General features: G+C 36.5%; 2 protein-coding genes across 3 annotated transcripts; both read right to left on the bottom strand.

The window, feature by feature from the left end:
• Positions 1-2840: 2840 nt before the first annotated feature.
• Positions 2841-5652, bottom strand: LOC118337868 (mucin-5AC-like). The gene is made up of 4 exons (XM_035674995.1): positions 5544-5652; positions 4243-4622; positions 4036-4099; positions 2841-3520 (listed from the first exon to the last, which is right to left on the bottom strand). Exons 2-4 carry the CDS (start codon positions 4618-4620, stop codon positions 3477-3479), a joined length of 486 nt encoding a protein of 161 aa, XP_035530888.1. The 5' UTR covers positions 4621-4622; positions 5544-5652; the 3' UTR covers positions 2841-3476.
• Positions 5653-8212: 2560 nt separating this feature from the next.
• Positions 8213-11786, bottom strand: si:cabz01007794.1 (putative ferric-chelate reductase 1). Of its 2 annotated transcripts, XM_035674983.1 has the most exons (9): positions 11624-11786; positions 10760-10923; positions 10596-10608; positions 10384-10527; positions 10037-10228; positions 9818-9913; positions 9351-9483; positions 9132-9260; positions 8213-9010 (listed from the first exon to the last, which is right to left on the bottom strand). In XM_035674983.1, exons 4-9 carry the CDS (start codon positions 10498-10500, stop codon positions 8967-8969), a joined length of 711 nt encoding a protein of 236 aa, XP_035530876.1. In that variant the 5' UTR covers positions 10501-10527; positions 10596-10608; positions 10760-10923; positions 11624-11786; the 3' UTR covers positions 8213-8966. The 2 variants fall into 2 exon arrangements, with proteins under 2 accessions (XP_035530876.1, XP_035530877.1); XM_035674984.1 differs by lacking the exons at positions 10596-10608; positions 10760-10923; positions 11624-11786 and having other exon boundaries at positions 10384-10550.
• Between the last annotated feature and the right edge of the window lie 6431 nt (positions 11787-18217).

Here is an 18217-nt window from a genome sequence, read left to right as displayed (position 1 = left end):
TTTGTCAGATATTTAGATTACATTTTATTCAAAAGATTTAGAAAATATCAAAAAATATTTCATTTAGAATAATTTGATAATAAATAGAAACAAATAAACAAAGTATATAGTTTAAGATAAAAAAAAACTTACCACTGAGGATCCAAATGTATTGACTCCCATTCATGGCTTTGGAGACAATCCTTGAGTTAGTGCTCTGACAATTTTAATAAAAATACCATTAAGACACACCAGTTAGTTAGAAGACTTACTGTCTTTGATGTTTCCTCTAAGTATTACCAATCACGTACTGTACAGGGTAATTTGTTCTGGATCATGAGGGCATGTAAATTTGCCGTCAGAGATGTTTGCATGAAGGACAACACACCCAGACGAACATCTGCTTATTGCAAACAAATTCCTGCCTCTGTGCTTTAATCAGTTTTGATTATCAACAATTTGCTTCTCTTCAATTTGTCTGTATGTTATTATTTAGTATTTACAATTTGCCATTTGTATTTATTTAGAAATTGTTTTTGTCTATCATGTCTTATCATGTCTTTATATTCAGCATTGTCAGAGAATTTAAAATGATCCTTGACAAAAGGCAGAGAATGGGCAGTAGAAACTCTCATTAATATGAAATGCACTTATTTTTTGTAATTAATTTAGTAATATCGTGTACAACACCTTTAAGATAATTATTCTAGTTAATTATTATTAATTATTCTAGTATAATATCTACTTTTCTCCATAGGTTACATCATTTCATCCTCATGAATAAGGGTTTAAAACTTATATCTCCTGGTTGTTGCCTTCCTTAAAGTTAAACCACGTTACAAAATACAGTTAAGTGACCATCTTTGTAAGGTCAGTGTTCCAAAACCTATTCTGTGTAAGTCTGAAAGTCAGAAGTTATTACACAACAAATATAAACTAAAGTATAAGTTTTGCTTTCTTTTTGTGGCAAATGGCGTTCCGCCCTGAACGCCCTTACTGCTCATCAGGAAAGTAAATCCACTTGTTTGTTTAGGAAAGGTCAGTGATGCATTTGATATTGAGGAACCGGGAACAAGTATGACTGCTAGCCTAGAGGTTTGTTTCATGTTTACTTTCATGAATCATCCCAACTGGTTTGGAAATCCATTTGGAACTAAAAATCTAACACACACTCTTATTAAATTACACTGGTTTGACTTATGCCCCAGTGTTCACACCATCCCTTTGTTCAAGAATAACAATATAATATAATAAAAAAAGAATATAATAGTGCATTTTTGACAAAACGTAGTAGACCTATATACATATTGAAAGAGATCATCCTCAAAAAATTACAAAAGAAATTGTAAATATGGCCAATTCACAATAGCTCCAGGAAACAGGAACCACTGGTGAACTGGTGAAACAGACTGTTAGATATTTGAAACATTTTATTTTATATGATAAATATGAAGAGAGTCTAATATAAATTGAACCATATTGTGTATGTGAAGAACATTTTAACTATTTTAATATACAATTAAATTAAACTAAGAAACGAGCAATGTGATGATGTCGACTTCCGGCGACCATCTTTGTTTGGCTGAAAATATACTTATATTTATAATAAATATAATAATATATAATATATTATAATTTATACAATTAACAGTACCAAACAGAACTACAGCGGGAAACGTATTTAAGGGAATTTAAATCAGTTACAGAACACCACAAAAATTAGACTTGTGTGAAACATTTATTCAAAAATGAATTCACTTGTATTTTTCAGAGCCGATATAAGATGTGAAAGCAGTCTGCAGAAGGCTGTAGAAGAGCCACCACTTGCACCATTCGTATGTTACCTGCAGTAAGTTGATAAGCATGATCCTAATAATCTGGCCTGCATGGTTCATAGTAAACCGTCTGTGAGATGTTTCACAGTTTATATTCAGTAGTGCATGTGTGTGGGTGGGAAGTTATGTTAAGTTACATAAGTTACATTATGTGGTTCTCATGACTTGCGTAACGTAACATAGTTATTTAAACCCAAACCGCAACTCTCTTTCTCTATACCTAATAATAAAGTAGTAAAAAAGCTTTCTGACAGAAATTCTATGTGGCAGCCTGTTGCAGCTCATACAGAAGCTAAAAGGTGGCCTGTGTAATGAGATGCTGAAGGGGCATAAAAAAATAAAAAACGAAAGAAATAATAATGATACTGATAATAGGAAACATTATTATCTAATCTGATAATCACCCAGGTCAATGATGGGTCTATCCTAAGTGTGTAAAATGTCTTTAATTTCTGCATTACTTCCTTGAGGGCTCACAGTGCTTGCTGATTAACATGATGAAGACAAGGAAAGTTGGATGGTACTTATGTCTGATTAGCAGTAACAGCATTATCATATAAAACAGTGTAATTTGTTTATGGCTCTAAAAATTTAAAAATGACATTAAGAGTTTAAATTTAAGATATGCTTAATGAATCTAGTCTGACTAACTCAGATGTTGGTGGTAATCAACATGTGGGAATATTGTCATTAGCCAGTAAGTTGTAACATCAATTCAAAGTTAAAATCCTCTTTCTAGAAATTAAATTAGTATCCCAGCAAGTTAAAGAAGTTCAGTAATATAAGTGCTATCTTCTGTAATTATTTAAGTGATTTTAACATGTTCCACTTGGCAGTATCCAAAGTGGGTATCACATATTCAACACAGTTTCTCCTATTTCAAAACAATTAATTTGACAATAATTTCAAATGTAGTTAGTGATAGTAGTAAAGATTTAATCAGTGGAACAGAGTTTTAATTTTAGTCTGTGTTTTAGAACAATTTAACAACTTAGTAAAAGTGCAAAAGTATCATATACAGTATATACATAGCATTCTTTTGAGCAGCTGCTCATTTACACGTGCATACATGAAAATATCAGCTAATGAAGACTTCCCAGAAAAAAAAAACCTTGTTGAATCATCACAGTGGGAACACTCACAACAAAGAAAAAAACCTTGTTGAATCATCACAGTGGGAACACTCACAACAAAGAAAAAAACATAATTATAACATAACAAAACATGTCTGACATTTGCTGGCACCATTATGAGTGTCACAAGAAACATAAGACATGAATGTAAATGTGTTGTGACACACACAAAGCAAAAATAATTATGATTCCCAAAGGTATATTCTGACCGATAACGTAATAATACTATGGTTAACAGAAAGTTCTACATTACTTCCTCGGCTTACACTTAAATCAAAATGAATTTACTTGTTTCAGAGTGCGTGACAGATGTGAAAGCAGAAGGCCGTAGAAGCGTCACCACCATGCACCACTCCTTCTTTTATCTTTGGTAAGTTGATATAAAAATAAGAATGATCCCAATAATCCGGGCTTCAATGTTTATAGTAAACCCCTTGTGAGATGTTTAACAGTTAATGTTCAGTAGCAGATACATATGAATAGGAAAGGTATCGTTTTCTTGTCTTGACTCATGGTGTCTTCAGTTTCCTCATTGCATGGCCAGACCCAGCACACCCACAGAGATCAGCAGAGCTAAAGTGTAGTAGGAGGATGGTAGAACAGAAACAATTTATTAGCACAGGAGTTATACCACAGGCGAACGGCCAGTGCTGTGTATGCCCCGCCATGAGGCCCTAATGCCCCTTCTAAAACTTTAATCAGCCATAAAGTGTGTAGATAAGCTGAGGTTGCAGTATAATAGTTACTGTGTGTTGTGGTTGCTGCCACAGAATAGAAATACAAAGTTGCTGTTTATGTAACATTACTTAAGCGATTTCTGGCATTAAGTATTACTGCTGCATTTTTGTTGCATTTTACTACTATATTAAGGAGCACATTTTTTAATATACTGTATATACTGTTCCCTAGTTTTGGCCTTGGTTCTCTACATTTTGGGCACGATGCCCCAATACATTTGTATTTATCAAAGGCCAAAGTGGCTTTGCCCAAAAAATTACATAATCCCGGACCTGTACATATGTAATTCCCCGGTACTTTGTGGATAACTTGGCTTTCTCAAGCAAAACAGCCTAATTTCTTATGCTTACCTTGCGAAGAATGGTCAGCTACACCGAGATGTTGGGTCCCACTACCTGCGCTAGTAACAGTTGTCTGTAAGGAAGACAATAAACAATTAAGTGGGTGGGAAATGTGCACTTCAACACGATCAATAAAAGTTACTTAACTTGATCCTATTCTGTTCTATTCTGTTCTATTCCACCATGCTCTTTTTTTAGTTGTTTGGCATCCCTCACCTTAAGAATTTCAAGTGTGGTAGTCCGTGGGGGAGCTGTTGTTACGGTTGTGGTGGGTGCTGTTGTTGTCTTGTATGTTGCCATTGTTGCATTTGGCACACTTGTAGTGTTGTCTCCTGCTGCTGTTGTCATGTGTGTTGCCATTGTTGCATGTGTCACACTTGTCATGTCTCCGGCTGCTGTTGTCATGTGTGTTGCCATCGTCGCATTTGGCCCACTTGTCATGTTGTTTCCCGCTTCTGTCGTCATGTTGCTTTCTGATGCTGTGGTCGTGTTTGAATTGGTCACATTTGACGCCACAGTGGTCTGAGCGTAAGTGCCTACAGATATCCAGGACAGCGTCACAAACAGGACGACAAGGACCAGTCTGTTGTCCATACCTAGAAAAAGTAGATTATTCAGTTAAATAATATACACACTTCATCTACAGTTAGTTATATAGTAACAGAGATTGTATCAGGGGAGCTCTGAGAAGATATTAAAAATGAAGAAATATTTAAAAGGTGAAATATTTTACTAAACATAATACCCAATTAACCTAATCCGTAAGTGACTGTCATAGCATCGCATTTGTGAACATGTTAACAAACATCCAGTGCTAAGCTACTCTCTTGGGGGTTGTGGAACAGAACATACAGTAGACGTTACAAAAGAAAAATAAAATAGAATGTAAAATAGTATACCATTTGAAAGCCAAAACATAATGTTCAGTAATTATGAACTATGACTATATCATTAAGGGGAAGCTGTATTGAAATAAAAACAATAATTCATATGTAAATCAATCATTTAACAGTATTGAATACATGAATGTATTCCTATTAACACAAGAAAATACGTCGACATGTAATTGAACTTACTGTGGTCGTTCTCTGGAAAAAGATTCCAATTTTTATTTGAACACATTAACAGGAATCCGGTTATAATTTAGGGTATAAAACCTAATTAATATGAGTAAATTGCTGAAAATTGTCTAATATATCTAATATATAAATATATTAGATTAAAAAAACTGCTCAAATTCTTTGCACACCATTTTACTGCATATTGTATAATGTATATATTTTTCATTTATAGTCTTATATTTTGTTAATGTTTTTTTTATTGTACTTGTAAACTCTGTACTCCCTACATTCCCCTATGCTGCTGTGTCTGACTTGAATTTCTCCTACGGACGATCTTTAAAGGTACATCTTATCTTATCTTATCATAAATGGTATGTCAATATTTGCAAAACGTGGAAAAGGAAGTAATTTATGAATAGATTTTAATGTCTTCATATATACATTGTTTTAGCCTACCTGTAGATGTCTTTAGTTCCAGGGATGGGTGAAATTGGATTCAGAAGCAAAAAGCAGTGCAGTTCCTTGAAATTAAAATCCTGTTTTATTCTCCTTACAGGCGGACCGCTGGCAAATCCCAGGTAAAGATGTGACACCTGTTCACTCTGTCTCACTACTGAAATTAAGTGGTTGGGAAGAGTCAGGATATAAGAGTCAAAAAAAAAAAAAAAATACTCTGACATCATGGTGTAATGTTTTCAGAGCGTGATGTGGGGAATAGGGGCTTAACGGCATGTGTGGTGATATCACAGTGTTTTCCCTGGATATTTTTTGTTTTTTCTAGTTCAGGCATGAGACACCTGCCCATATTCACACACGCTGGAGTAGCTTAAAATTTCAGCATTTTTAGCATTTTCCATAGATTTGTTGGGAAACATGAAATGTAACATTTTTCAGTACAAAATATGCAATTTCACATCATTTTGGACCATTATTAGGCCTATTGCCATGTCTGTGTACAAAAGTTGGAAAAACTAGAGCAGATAATAAAATCCCTCAGAGTCATTTAGTTAGCTCCACATTGACTTCTTCATTAATTGAACATGGTAAGCCTTTTAATTGGTAGAAAAAAGCTGTTCACTGGGTACAGGAAATAAACACAAGGACAAATTAAGAGTAAAATGAGTAATCGTATGTCATCAGTGGCAATGAGCCAGTAAGCATGTTGCAGAGGATGCTGGAAAAACACTGCGTTTACATCCAGAGACGGGGCCTATTGTTTGTTCTGTTGATAACTAAGTGAACTTTTTGTTGCTTGTTCACTAGCCTGTTCCGCTAATCTCTATTTGCTTGTCGTTGAGTTAGTTTAACACCGGGACAGAAGCCCCGGCGCAACCCCTCCTTGCCACCGCGAAGATGGATACCCTGCAGCTGAGGTGGAGAGTGTCACCCGGCCACATAGTTATTCCCTTGTTCTTCTTCTTCTTTGCATTACCCAGACGATATGCTACAATGGCATATCGTCAGTTACTTTCTGTTATTAATGTTAACTATTCATAGTTTTATATAAGTCATCCTTTATTAATTAATTTTCATTGTTTAAAAATAAATGTATTGATTGTGTTTTGGAAACTGTCTGTGATTATGTTGGACCTTCTTTTTCAATGAACCATTATGTGGGAGGGTCGTAACATCATTTGGGGACTCAAATTTACTGAAATATTTTCAGTGTGGTTTTTGTGGCATCTAGATTAAGTGGCAGTAGGCGTACTCTTAAGATGGATGTTTTGGTAGTTTGTCTGTGGCCAGATTGTGCTGTGTCATGCTTTTGGGTAACTTTGTGGGCACAGTTTTGTTGCTTTATTGGTGTTTGGTGCTGTACTGAGAGTGTGCAGTAATTAGTGAGTCAGGAATTTGCAGTTGTGGTAAGGCTCTTCAGTGCAGCAGTGTTTTCTGCTGTAGGCTGCTTTTGGTTGGTTCTCCTGAAAAAGGTGTTCCTACGTAGTAGTTTTGACTCATTTTGTTCGGTCCTTTTCATTGTTTAAATCTAAATTTATTGATTGTTTGCTGTTCTGTCTTTGTGATTATGTTGGACCTTCTTTTTCAGTGAGCATTATAGGGGGGTCGTAGCATAATCACCTGTATGTTTTGATGTTGGGGGAAACTGGAGCACCCAGAAAAAGCCATGCAAACACGAGTAGAACATGCAAACTCCACACAGAGAAAGCTCAGTAATTGTACCGTAAGGTGTAATGTAGGGCTATACGATATGATGATATATAATGTTTGACGATAGAAAACATGAGTTGCATCATGAATCAAACTTTTTATGAGAAAAATATTTGCTCTGAAGAGGCTGATGAGGATGTTTCACCAGTGTTTGCTCACAAACTACTTTTAATCTGCTCACTTTGATTTCTCTCTGTCATCCACACATGCATGAAATGTGCTATATTGTGATATATATCATTATCAGGATATGAAATGACCTGCATCAGGGTATGAGATTTTGGTCATATCGCAAAAAAAAGTCCCAGCCCTACATGATGAAGAGAAAAATATAATTTTTTTTACTGTCCAGTGCCTTCGTGAATGGTTCTCATATCTGATATAGCAGTAACAGAAGTGTCATATAGATATGTCTTCAACCTATGCCAATCTAGTCTGACATTAGATGTTGGTGGTAATCCAGATGTGGGAATCTATTTATAACTATCCAACTTGCAGAAGCAATTTTAATGAAGGTAAAATGTCTGACAAAACAGTATTATAATGTACTGTAGTGCTGCAGAGATGCTGTTTGTGGATTTATCTGTCCTTAAAAACTATTAATAAAAACCTTAGAACATATTGTTTTAAGTTTTGGTGAACCAAGAGCAAGCAACAGCACCAAAAAACACAGAAAAAATCCAGGGATATATGATATATCCTTGGGTTTTTTGCTGTGAATGGGCTAAATTCATTACAGGCCCAAAGCACAGTAGCAATAAGCTTCCATTCAATTTGATTGACAGGTGTCGTGACTTCATATTGGGAGACAGACAGAGACGAGGAGAATGAACGAGAGAGGGCAGAGCGAGGCGAGAGATGGAGATTGAGAGAGGATGAATTAAGGAGAGAGGAATGGCTGTAACGGCCTGCGTGGTGTAATGCATTTGTTAGCCCACCCACCCATGCCACAAAGATAATCAGCTTGAGTAAAATATTTATTTCAAAAATATGTAATAAAAACTCAATTGTTACATGATGCAATGTGCAAAATCAGGTTCACCAATATTTGGTGTCAAATATATATAGCCGCTTTTTTTCAGCAACTGCTCATTTGCATGTGCACTTGCTCATACATGCACACATGAAAATATCAGCCTATGCAGGCTTCATTGTAAAAACATTGTTGAATCAACAATATGTACATTCACACCAAAGAGAATAACAATAATAATAATGATAATAATAATAAGACACGTCTGCCATTTTCTGGCATCATTATGAGTGACAGGAGAGGGCAAAAACAAATTTTTTTTTGCTTGTGTTGTGCATAATGATTATGGTTCTTCATAAAGGCACGTTCAGAGGAATACCAAAATAATAGTATAGTTAATAGAAAAAAGTCACTGAGGTTTCTGCCTGACAGTAATAACGTGGGCTTTAAAGGGTAACCAGACCCTAAACCCAAAATTTGTATATTATTTGTATATGATGTTTGATACCAGATGTGAAAGCAGTCTGCAGAAGGCTGTAGAAGAGTCACCACCCTGCACCATTCCTACTTTCACCTGCAGTAAGTTGATAGAAAATTAAGCATAAGCTGAATAATCTGGGGCTGCACTGTGCATCGTAAACCTTCTGTGAGATATTTAACAATATATTCAGTAGCACATGTATATGAATAGGGAAGGTATGGTTTTCTTGTCTTGATGTCTCATGGGGGTTTCAGCTTCCTTATTGCATAGACAGACCCAGCACACCCACACTGATCAGCAGAGCTGTAGGGGAGAATTAGAGAGCAGAAAATCATTTATTTGGCATTGTACACACAAGTAATTCCCAGTACATGTAGGATAACTTTGCCCCCTAATGGGAAACAATCCTATCTCGTAAGCTTACCTTGCATCAGTGATAGTTGAAATGTAATAGCGTGGTTGGTAATCTCATTGTTGACGGTAGTGTTAACATTTTGCAGATTAATAACAGAGCTCCTGAATACAAATACTGGGTTTCCCAGAGTACCAGAAGCTGAGAGTACAAGGAAAAAACGAAAATATCACTGATATGTCTTAAGCACATGGTAAATCTTAAATATTATCGTTGTTAGTGTTTGCTTACTGCTGTTAAAAGGTCCAGTGGAAATTCCGACTGCGAAACTTGCTGCTCTTACTGCTGTGTTTGATACAGTGGCAGTAAATGTACACTGGATTCTGTTCCCACTGATGTTGCCCCTCACGTTGGACCCGCTCAGCTGTAGAGCAAAGACAGATAAAAACACAACGAGTTTTCAAATGTGTATGAAATAAATGTTTATGTTTGCCTTCATATTGTTTGAGCAGCAGGTTAAAAAACGGTGTCATTCTGTGCATTCTGATTGTCTGGTCAGTATTTGTAGAACAAAAATAAAATTAAATGGAAGTAGAGACATGGAAATTAGGTTCATAACCACATCAGATCAGCTGTATCGACTGTATTTAAATTGTGCCGTGCAATTTTAGATGACAGGCCATTCAGCTGAGTTTAATGAAGTCTAATTCTTAAATCAGCTCTTCCCCCGCCACTACTCGAGTGCAAGTGAAACTCACATCTGTCTGTGTCAGCTGGCCATTGTCGAGGGAAGCGCCAATGAACTTAACAGCACTGTTGTTGTTTGCACAGACGTAGGTTGAGTCGTTGCCTCCCTGCGGTGCAAAACCAGAAACGGTAAATAAAACCTGTTTACACTTCAAACAAACTGTATGATTAGCTCTGGGTTAGACTTCATGGTGCTTTCATCTGCGAGTGGGTGACAGAACTTGACATACCAGTGAGCTGTCGGTTGACAGGGTGGCAGCAATATAGCCGTTTGACTCTCCTGAAAGCTCAAAGTCAAAGGATTGACCATTGTTCTGCTTAGCAGAAAGAAAGAAACATGATCTTGCTCCGGAAGGGTTGCACGAAGAAGGCTCAGCCGCACAGAGCTTGCCGGTCTTACAATCTGAGTTAGAAACAGATGACTGCAAAGGAGATGAGAGACATTTAAGTGGGTGAAATCTGCACTTCTATGAGATTAAAATGCCTTCAATAAAAGTGCCATAACTTGATCCTATTATTTTCTATTGTATTCCACTATGTTCTTTATTTTTTTTTTTAGTTGTTTGGCATCCCTCACCGGAAGAGTTCCCACTGTGGTGATGGTAGTAGGTGTTGCGGTGGTAGCTGCTATGGTGGGTGATGCCGTTGTGTTGTTGGTATTGTTTCCCGCCGCTGTCGTCATGTTTGTTGCCATCGTCGCATATGGGATCACTTGTCACGTATGTATTCCCGCCGCTGCGTACAATGTTTTGTTGCCATCGTCGCATTGGGGATTCACTCTTGTCACGTTGTTTCCCGCCGCCTGGTCGTCATGTTTGTTGCCATGTCAGCAATTGGGATCACTTGTCACGTATGTTCCCGCCAGCTGTGTCATTTTGTTGCCATCGTCGCATGCACTGGGAATCACTTGTCACGTTGTTTCCCGCCGCTGTGGTCATGTTGCTGTCTGATGCTGTGGTCATGTTGCTGTCTGATGCGGTGGTCATGTTGCTGTCTGATGCTGTGGTCATGTTTGAATTGGTCACATTTGACGCCACAGTGGTCTGAGCGTAGGTGCTCATAGATACCCAGGACAGCATCACAAACAGGACGACAAGAACCAGTCTGTTGTCCATACCTAGAATAGGTAGGGTAAGATTATTTAGGTAAAAAATTTAATGGGACACTTCATCTACAGTTAGTTATATGGTAACAGAGCTTGTATCAGAGGAGCTCTAAGAAAAATTTAAAGGTAAAAAATATTTTAGTTAACATAATACCCAAAAAACCTAATCTATAAGTAACACAGCACCGCATCCCCGAACATGTTACCAAACATCCAAACAAGAACCATATTTAAAGATAGCAACCTTAATTACACTTTCTGTGATGTGTAACCATTTGAAAACCCAAACTCTGTTTTCTATATATTTTTTTTCTTAAGGTGAAGATGAAAAAAGTGAATCATCATGTAAACTAATCATTTAACAGTATTGAATACATGAATGTATTCCTTTAAGCAAATGTCTAACATGTTATTTAACATACTGTGGTTTTTGAGAATGCTGTAAACAATTTATTTGTTGTTTTATTTAAACACTTTAATAGCAATTAAGTAATATTATATATTAGATACGATTAGATATAGTATTGTTTACTTGATATTGCAAAATGTTCATAATTATCAATTACTTACAATCATATTATAATATGATAAATTCATTAAAAAAATATATGAAACTCTTATTCCAATGATTACATGTACACCATATGGTATTACTCCAGATGTAATTAATCAATAGATAATAATGACTTTTATATACATTGTTTTAGCCTACCTGTAGATGTCTTTATTTCCAGTGATGGGTGAAATTGGGTTGAGAAGCAAAAAGATGTGCAGCTCCTTGAAATGAAGATCCTGTGTTATTTTAGTCTGAGGTGTGGCTCACAGGTGGCTCTGATGCTCTTAACAGGATCCCAGGTAAAGATGTGACACCTGTTCAGTCTCTGTCACTATTTAAACTTAAGGGGTTGGGAGAAGTTAAGAGATCAGAGCCAAAAAAAAAAAACTCTCTGACATCATAGATAATGTTTCTAGAGGGTGGGGTGAGGAATAGGGGCTTAGGGGCGTGTGATGGAAAATACATGCATTTTGCCATGTCATTGTTTCTACTTCCTTGACGATTTACAGTGCTCATAATCTGATTAACATGATATAAACAAGGAAAAAAGAACCATTTTCTCGGTCCAGTGTCTTTGTGGACTATCTTTATATATGCTATAGCAGTAACACAGTAGTTTAATGTAAAACAATGTCTTATCTTTTTATACTGACTAAAAATGTTAAATATGCTTAATTAATTTAGTAGACTGAATCTAGTCTGAGTAACTTGCTTATTGTTGGTGAGGTTTGGTAATCTTGTCATTAGGCAGTGAGTAGTAACTTCAATTAAAAGTCCAAATTTTCTTTTGTAAGCCAATTCTAAGACCAGTTTAATTTAAAATTAGAATGATAAAAATTATGTTTAAGTAATTTTGATATGTTGTAATATGCGGTATCAAAAGTGGGTCTACAAAAAAATATTAATTTGTTTTTGCTGTAAGATGTAAAAACATTCAAAACACAAACAACATATTTGTATGTGAGTGTGTGCATGTTTAACTGGTTGGAATATGAAACCAGTCATAAAACTAGTGACATAATGCCAAAAACTGGTTTTGTCAGTGGCAGTGCAAGGTCTTGCTTCAATATCGCCATTGTGTTCTGTGGTTTTTTATAGAGTTGAACCCTCCATAATCATCAGCAGGCAAGTCCAGACAAAGCTGAACTGTCAGTCTATAATAATGGACAGTGGTAATTGTTCAGTTAGGTCTGCATATTGTATAGAAGTGAGATCACAATCAACTTTTGAAATTTGATATTTTATAAAAAAAAACTACAAATGTGCATGCCAGTTTTTCCCCTTTATTTACTGTAAGTAATTTGGAACTGTTCAGCTTAAAAATGTACATTCACTTGCTGCCTTATGTGATTTAGCTGAACTTGTTGAAAAATTGTATTTAAAAGTATTATTTGAGTTGTCAAACCAATTGTCAAGTTAAAAGAACTTAACAACAAAACATGTTCATTAAGCTTAAGATATTAAGTTGAACCAACCACGGTCACAGTGACAAAGAATACAATTCTTTATCGCACACAGAGAAGTCATAGCGGCTCCTGTTGGAGTTACTTTGTTCCAGCATTGGCATAAAAAAAATATTGTAAGCTGCTTGCAGTGACTTTCTTCAATTTTAAATGTAAAGGGGTAGGGACTAATTCAGTTCTAACCTTTTCCATGGTTCGCTGTGTTTTCATTATGGTTAAAACAAACCATGACTTATCTTAAAATGTGTTTCTTTCTTTTCTACTAGGCAGCCCTAGTTGTAATACAGGTGCCATATAGTTAGACACTAACACAGGAAAACTGGTTTCTGGAACAGGGTATTTCTGTGAGCCACATTCTTGAAACAGTAAATGTCGAATTCTCTTCTTTTAACTTCGACAGAAGAGGTTAATTTTCTTCTCCGGAACATCCCCAGTAATATGTAACATGGTTTAGAAAAGCAGGGAAAATAATAATTTTGCTGCATTGTTTTTATATCACTAACCTAAGACCTCAAATTATGGGATTTGTGTTTTTATGTCACATAAGGAATTGTTTACTTTTTGGCTTTACATTGGCTCAGGTCATTTTCTTGCCCTTTGCAAAACCTCCCTGATAACATGAAGATGACACAGACAGTGACAGTGATAATAGGAACATTCCAATATAAGTGCAAAAAAAAACAAAAAACATAAACAGTTACTATAGTCAATTTATATGGCCTAATGATCATGAATATGTTTGTCTGAACAGATGAATGTTTCATACAACCGACAAAGAGAATGAACAATGGCATCTGTGAGTCATATGAGGACGTGACATTCTTAGTCATTTCCTCACAGTGTTAAACTGTTTGGTTGCAAAGCATGTGTGGAGAAGGATTTCAGTTCATATGAAACTGATCTTGTGATATGTTTAAGCGCATATTTATGTGGTGATTCACACAGGTGGTTCATTTGTTAGATTCAACTAACAAAAAAAAAATTCATACTATATGTTAGTCATTAGAAATGTATGAGTAGCCTCTACAGTACAAAACTCTCCTTTTGCACAAATGTATAACGATTTTATATTCAGGTGAGGTGAGTCACAGAGGTAGATCATTTGTTAAGACCTGACTCATTTTTGTTTTTGTCAGTTTTCACCACAATTTTTTTAATATAATATAATTTAAAAAAGGAGCAGATCAGTTTAAGGTCAGTTTACATCCCAGCATTCTGGTATTTCAAACTGACTGGGGCGTGTTTGCTGTTTGCAGATTTCAGTTTTACTTTTAAAGCCATCATACGGAGGCAGTAGAGATGTTAGGACCAACAGCTGACAGCTTACTGTCCGAGAGTCAATTATCTAAGTTTATGTGTAGACAAAGCTAGAAGCTCATTTAACTGGCTGCTGGTAAAAGGAAGTACTTTCTCTCAGGGTTGAGTCTTTTCCCGAAAGTGCTCTTCATAACCGGGTACTACTGGTTCCTCCAGTTGGGAAATCACATTAAGAAGTTGCCTTAAACTACGCTTACAGTGAAATTCCACTTGTGCGGAAAGTTGTATGGACGTCCTTCAGTGTCAGAACTCACCCCTTATACACATATTAAGCACACATATGTGCTTAGGGCCCCATTGCTTCCTAGGCTTCCCTAGGAGGTGAGGACATTGGAGCACTTACTGACTCTGAGCTGACGAGCAGATATAATAATAGCCGTCTGTTTACACTGTGCTTATTTACATCCACTCATCTAACACTGTACGCAAATACCACACAGGCTACCAAATATTTACATACTCCTCCCTTTTTTCTCATTGTGTTATTATCCAAGCAATATTGCTAAAGCTTTATGATAATGATAATTGTATTTGTAAAGCACTTTTCAAGCTTAAGCATTAAGGGCTTTCCAGATTAAAACATGTATACAGAACCAAAATTCTTATTGATGGATGGTAGCGAGCATTAAATTAAGTGTAATATGCAGAAGAGCGAGAGAGAGAGAAACAAACGGAGTTGAGACGAGTCAGTTATGTGCTTGTATTAACTTTGGCTGCCAGAAGTAGTATCATAATCAGCTCACTAATGAGATACTTTCTCATTTTTATTCAAGTTACTTACAGTGTTTGTCCACACTATTTACTCTGATAATAACAGCTTGTGCATACATTTCACCATAGTGCTGCCACAAATGATCCAGCAGAGCAAAGGAAACTAAATTCTTCAAGGCACTTAATATTATTAGCCACCTTGTCATCGTCCTATCCATGTACATTAAAAAATCTGTTTGTTGTAAGGATGTGGGGGCTTGTTTACAATGTCACACGGGTAAAAGAGACCTTTTCTTTTCCCTAATATGTTTTCTTTACATTGTGGTTTGCTAATATTGACAGAAAAAGACTTGGGCGTGTATACCTGCACACTTGCATGCACCCTGGGAAAAGCATAGTTTCTGCTTCACTTGTAAACACGTGCAGCCTACTCAGGCCTTTGTGTCTCAGCGACGCATAACATAATAACATAATGATTATGTTATGTGAGGGTGTAAAAGATAACTTAATTAGTGTCACTTACACTTTATTTATTTCTGTAACAACCCGTCGCCCCATGATAAACTGTGGCACTGGCCATTCGCGTGGGTGTGCGTGTGTATATGAGAGCTGGAACTACTGTAGTAGAATTGTCAATACAAATACTTAACATACAGTACTGTCATGTGGCTATAGTGTAACCTTCAGTTGCAATTTCTCTCTTGTTAAACAGTGATTTCCCGGTCAAATAGACATATAAAAAGATTTTCTTCATTTTAAGTTTTAAGTTTTGGATCAGGATTTAAATAGCCATTTACTTCATGTACATAATTTACATGGGTTGGGCCACATGTATAGGAACAGGTTTAACTGATAGGTGAGTACTGCCAAGTATAAACAGTTTTCGGTTCGACGATGAGGGTTTTCATTGATGTCTCGTCAACCATGTGTTTTTGAAAAGTTCACATTAAAATGACTTCTGTAGATTAAGGTTTGTCAAGTGAACTTTAACTTTAAGTCATTTACAAAACAGTTACATGCTTATGTGCGGTGAGATCATTTGAACTTGTTTTTTTTTTATATATATTTGCATTAATTTGTTTTTATTCTAGTGTGTCTGATTTAGCTCGGCAAGATACACTTATTTGTACAGAATTCTCTTCAAACAAGTTGATATTTATTGTAGGTGTATATTAAAACATTTAAAACATGTATATTAAAACAACTCTAACGAGCACTGTAATGCAACAAGAACCTGCTAAAAACATTTGTGGAAGTCAGACCACAATGTTTGTATTAAAACACAAATCCGCAGAGTATGCATTCCATTTTACTTCTTTAAAATCCTGGTTACAAGATTGGTGCTGTTCATGCTCACTGTGATCAGTCAGTTTAGGTTGGCTTTGGGTTTTCTTTTGTAGAAAGTTTCTGTAGCTGCTCTCTCTGCCACTTTTGCTGCTGTCCAAAATATAAAACACATCAATCTGTGTGCAAACCAGTGTGAAAATGTCAATGATTACCACTCATTATGCTCATGTAACTTTAACGTTGTTTGATACTTTCAGCCATACAAATTTAAATTGGTTTCTCTTATTGGCCAAGCTTGCCTGTTTGTGCTACACCAGCTGCTGTGTACAGATATGTTAATACTCAGACAAAGAATTGTGATCTGTAACAGAACGCTTTATAGCATTCTATTGTATGTTTTTTTTATGTCTTTTTATAGCATTTTCCCTTTATTTGCAGGGCAGAAGAGACGGACAAAAAAGGCAGGGAGGGGACGACACGCAGCAAAGGGTTTCGAGCCAGACTTGAACCCAGGTGGCTGCGGCAAGGACACGTGGTGTGCACTCTACCCGGTGACGTACCGCAGCACCAACCGGAATGCTCATCAGAGGACTTTGAGGTCACTGTTGTCTTGTTTGCCCAAGGCTGGTTTCAAGAATAACGAAGCCACAAAAATCCAGCTCTGCTTGTTCATCTGCAACACAGCCACATTGTGTTGAGTTTCCTGTCAGGTATTGCATGCGATGCTAGACAGCCGACTTCTCGCATCTCTTAATGTTTTCCTTCTGATGTTTCACTCTGTGTTTAAGTCTCCCCTTTCATTAAAATATGCAGGCACTTTAAAAAAATCCAGTCATGCTAATCTAACCGGGCAGACATGTTGCAATGGAATTCACTCATTGACGTAAACGAACACACATAAAAAAAAAAAAAAAACTGTCTGGGTTTCTGTTGAGAGTATAGAGTTGAACACACATCCATAAACCTGCATATGTGCGCGCACTTTATAAGCCCATGTCACACAGCACTTGTTGACTTTTGTGTAGAGTAAATAAATGATTTCACCACATCCGTGTTGTCAAGGAAAAGTGAGGTGTTAACTTAGGCACTAGGTCAAAAATGCTGTCGCCATCAAATTTGAAGAAATAGAAAAAGAAAAAAAAACGTTTAAATTACAGAATCATATTCTTGTCTTTTCGAATCCATGTGTATTGTATATTCAGTGCTGTGTGAAACGGCTGAAATAGACTACAGACTGATGTTTCATTGTTTTTCCTCCATCCAGCAGGGTCACACATTGGCCACAGGGTTTCTCTTTAAGTCAGATTGTGTCCCCTTTAGGTGCCTTGCCTTGTTCTGTTATGCTTCCACTGCATTTGTGCTTTTGTTGGATTATTACTGCACCTGTTGCAATTCTGTTAATACTGCTACGATGAATATGGTTGCTACCATAACTGTTGGTAGAAATGTGACTACTAAAAACTGCTTCTCCAGCCAATGCTAATGGCTAATACTACCACCATTACTAATATATTGCACTGCCTCTGTAATGCAATGAGATTTAAATTTGTAGAACACCTTTTACAGATACGCTTTCTTTCTTTGTAAGTGTGTTCTTGAGAAGACACCATCGTTTACTTAATGGTCAACGGTTAACCAAATGCCGGAAATAGGCAGGTGTTAAAGTGGTAAAGCACTCTTTACGCTGGGATTCTTTCTACGTTACACAAAAAACACACGGAAAACCATTTGTAATGGGGAAAAAATATGTAACCCGTGATTAAGTTTAGTTTCCAGAAAACTAAAAAAAGGCAATTCCTTCTCGTGTTTCCTTCATGTAGGCTACATTTCAGGGAAATCTTAGAGTCTATCGCTACTAAATATCAAGATAGATAAGGGCAAGAATCTTGATGTGCTTGAAGCGGACATACTGATAAAAAAAACCGTGTTGTGTGTTTCAAGATGAGGGTTGACATTCATCAGTGCCCCCCCC

The sequence above is a fragment of the Morone saxatilis genome, unplaced genomic scaffold (genome assembly GCF_004916995.1).
Source record: "Morone saxatilis isolate NCDOM2014 unplaced genomic scaffold, NCSU_SB_2.0 Contig4, whole genome shotgun sequence".
NCBI classification, from domain to species: Eukaryota; Metazoa; Chordata; class Actinopteri; family Moronidae; genus Morone; species Morone saxatilis.
Note: the sequence above shows the minus strand (reverse complement) of the source record. Positions and strands in the feature narration are given on the sequence as shown.

Excerpts from the sequence above, each read along its gene's own strand:
- si:cabz01007794.1 (XM_035674983.1), bottom strand. The coding sequence starts at position 10,500 with ATGGCAACAAACATGACGACAGCGGCGGGAAACAATACCAACAACACA. Across the intron at positions 10,229-10,383 it reads CCACAGTGGGAACTCTTCCG|TCATCTGTTTCTAACTCAGA; the intron begins GTGAGGGATGCC and ends TCTCCTTTGCAG. Across the intron at positions 9,011-9,131 it reads TCAACTATCACTGATGCAAG|CTCTGCTGATCAGTGTGGGT; the intron begins GTAAGCTTACGA and ends TCTCCCCTACAG.
- LOC118337868 (XM_035674995.1), bottom strand. The coding sequence starts at position 4,620 with ATGGACAACAGACTGGTCCTTGTCGTCCTGTTTGTGACGCTGTCCTGG. Across the intron at positions 4,100-4,242 it reads CCACACTTGAAATTCTTAAG|ACAACTGTTACTAGCGCAGG; the intron begins GTGAGGGATGCC and ends TCTTCCTTACAG. Across the intron at positions 3,521-4,035 it reads AGCTGACCATTCTTCGCAAG|CTCTGCTGATCTCTGTGGGT; the intron begins GTAAGCATAAGA and ends ACTACACTTTAG.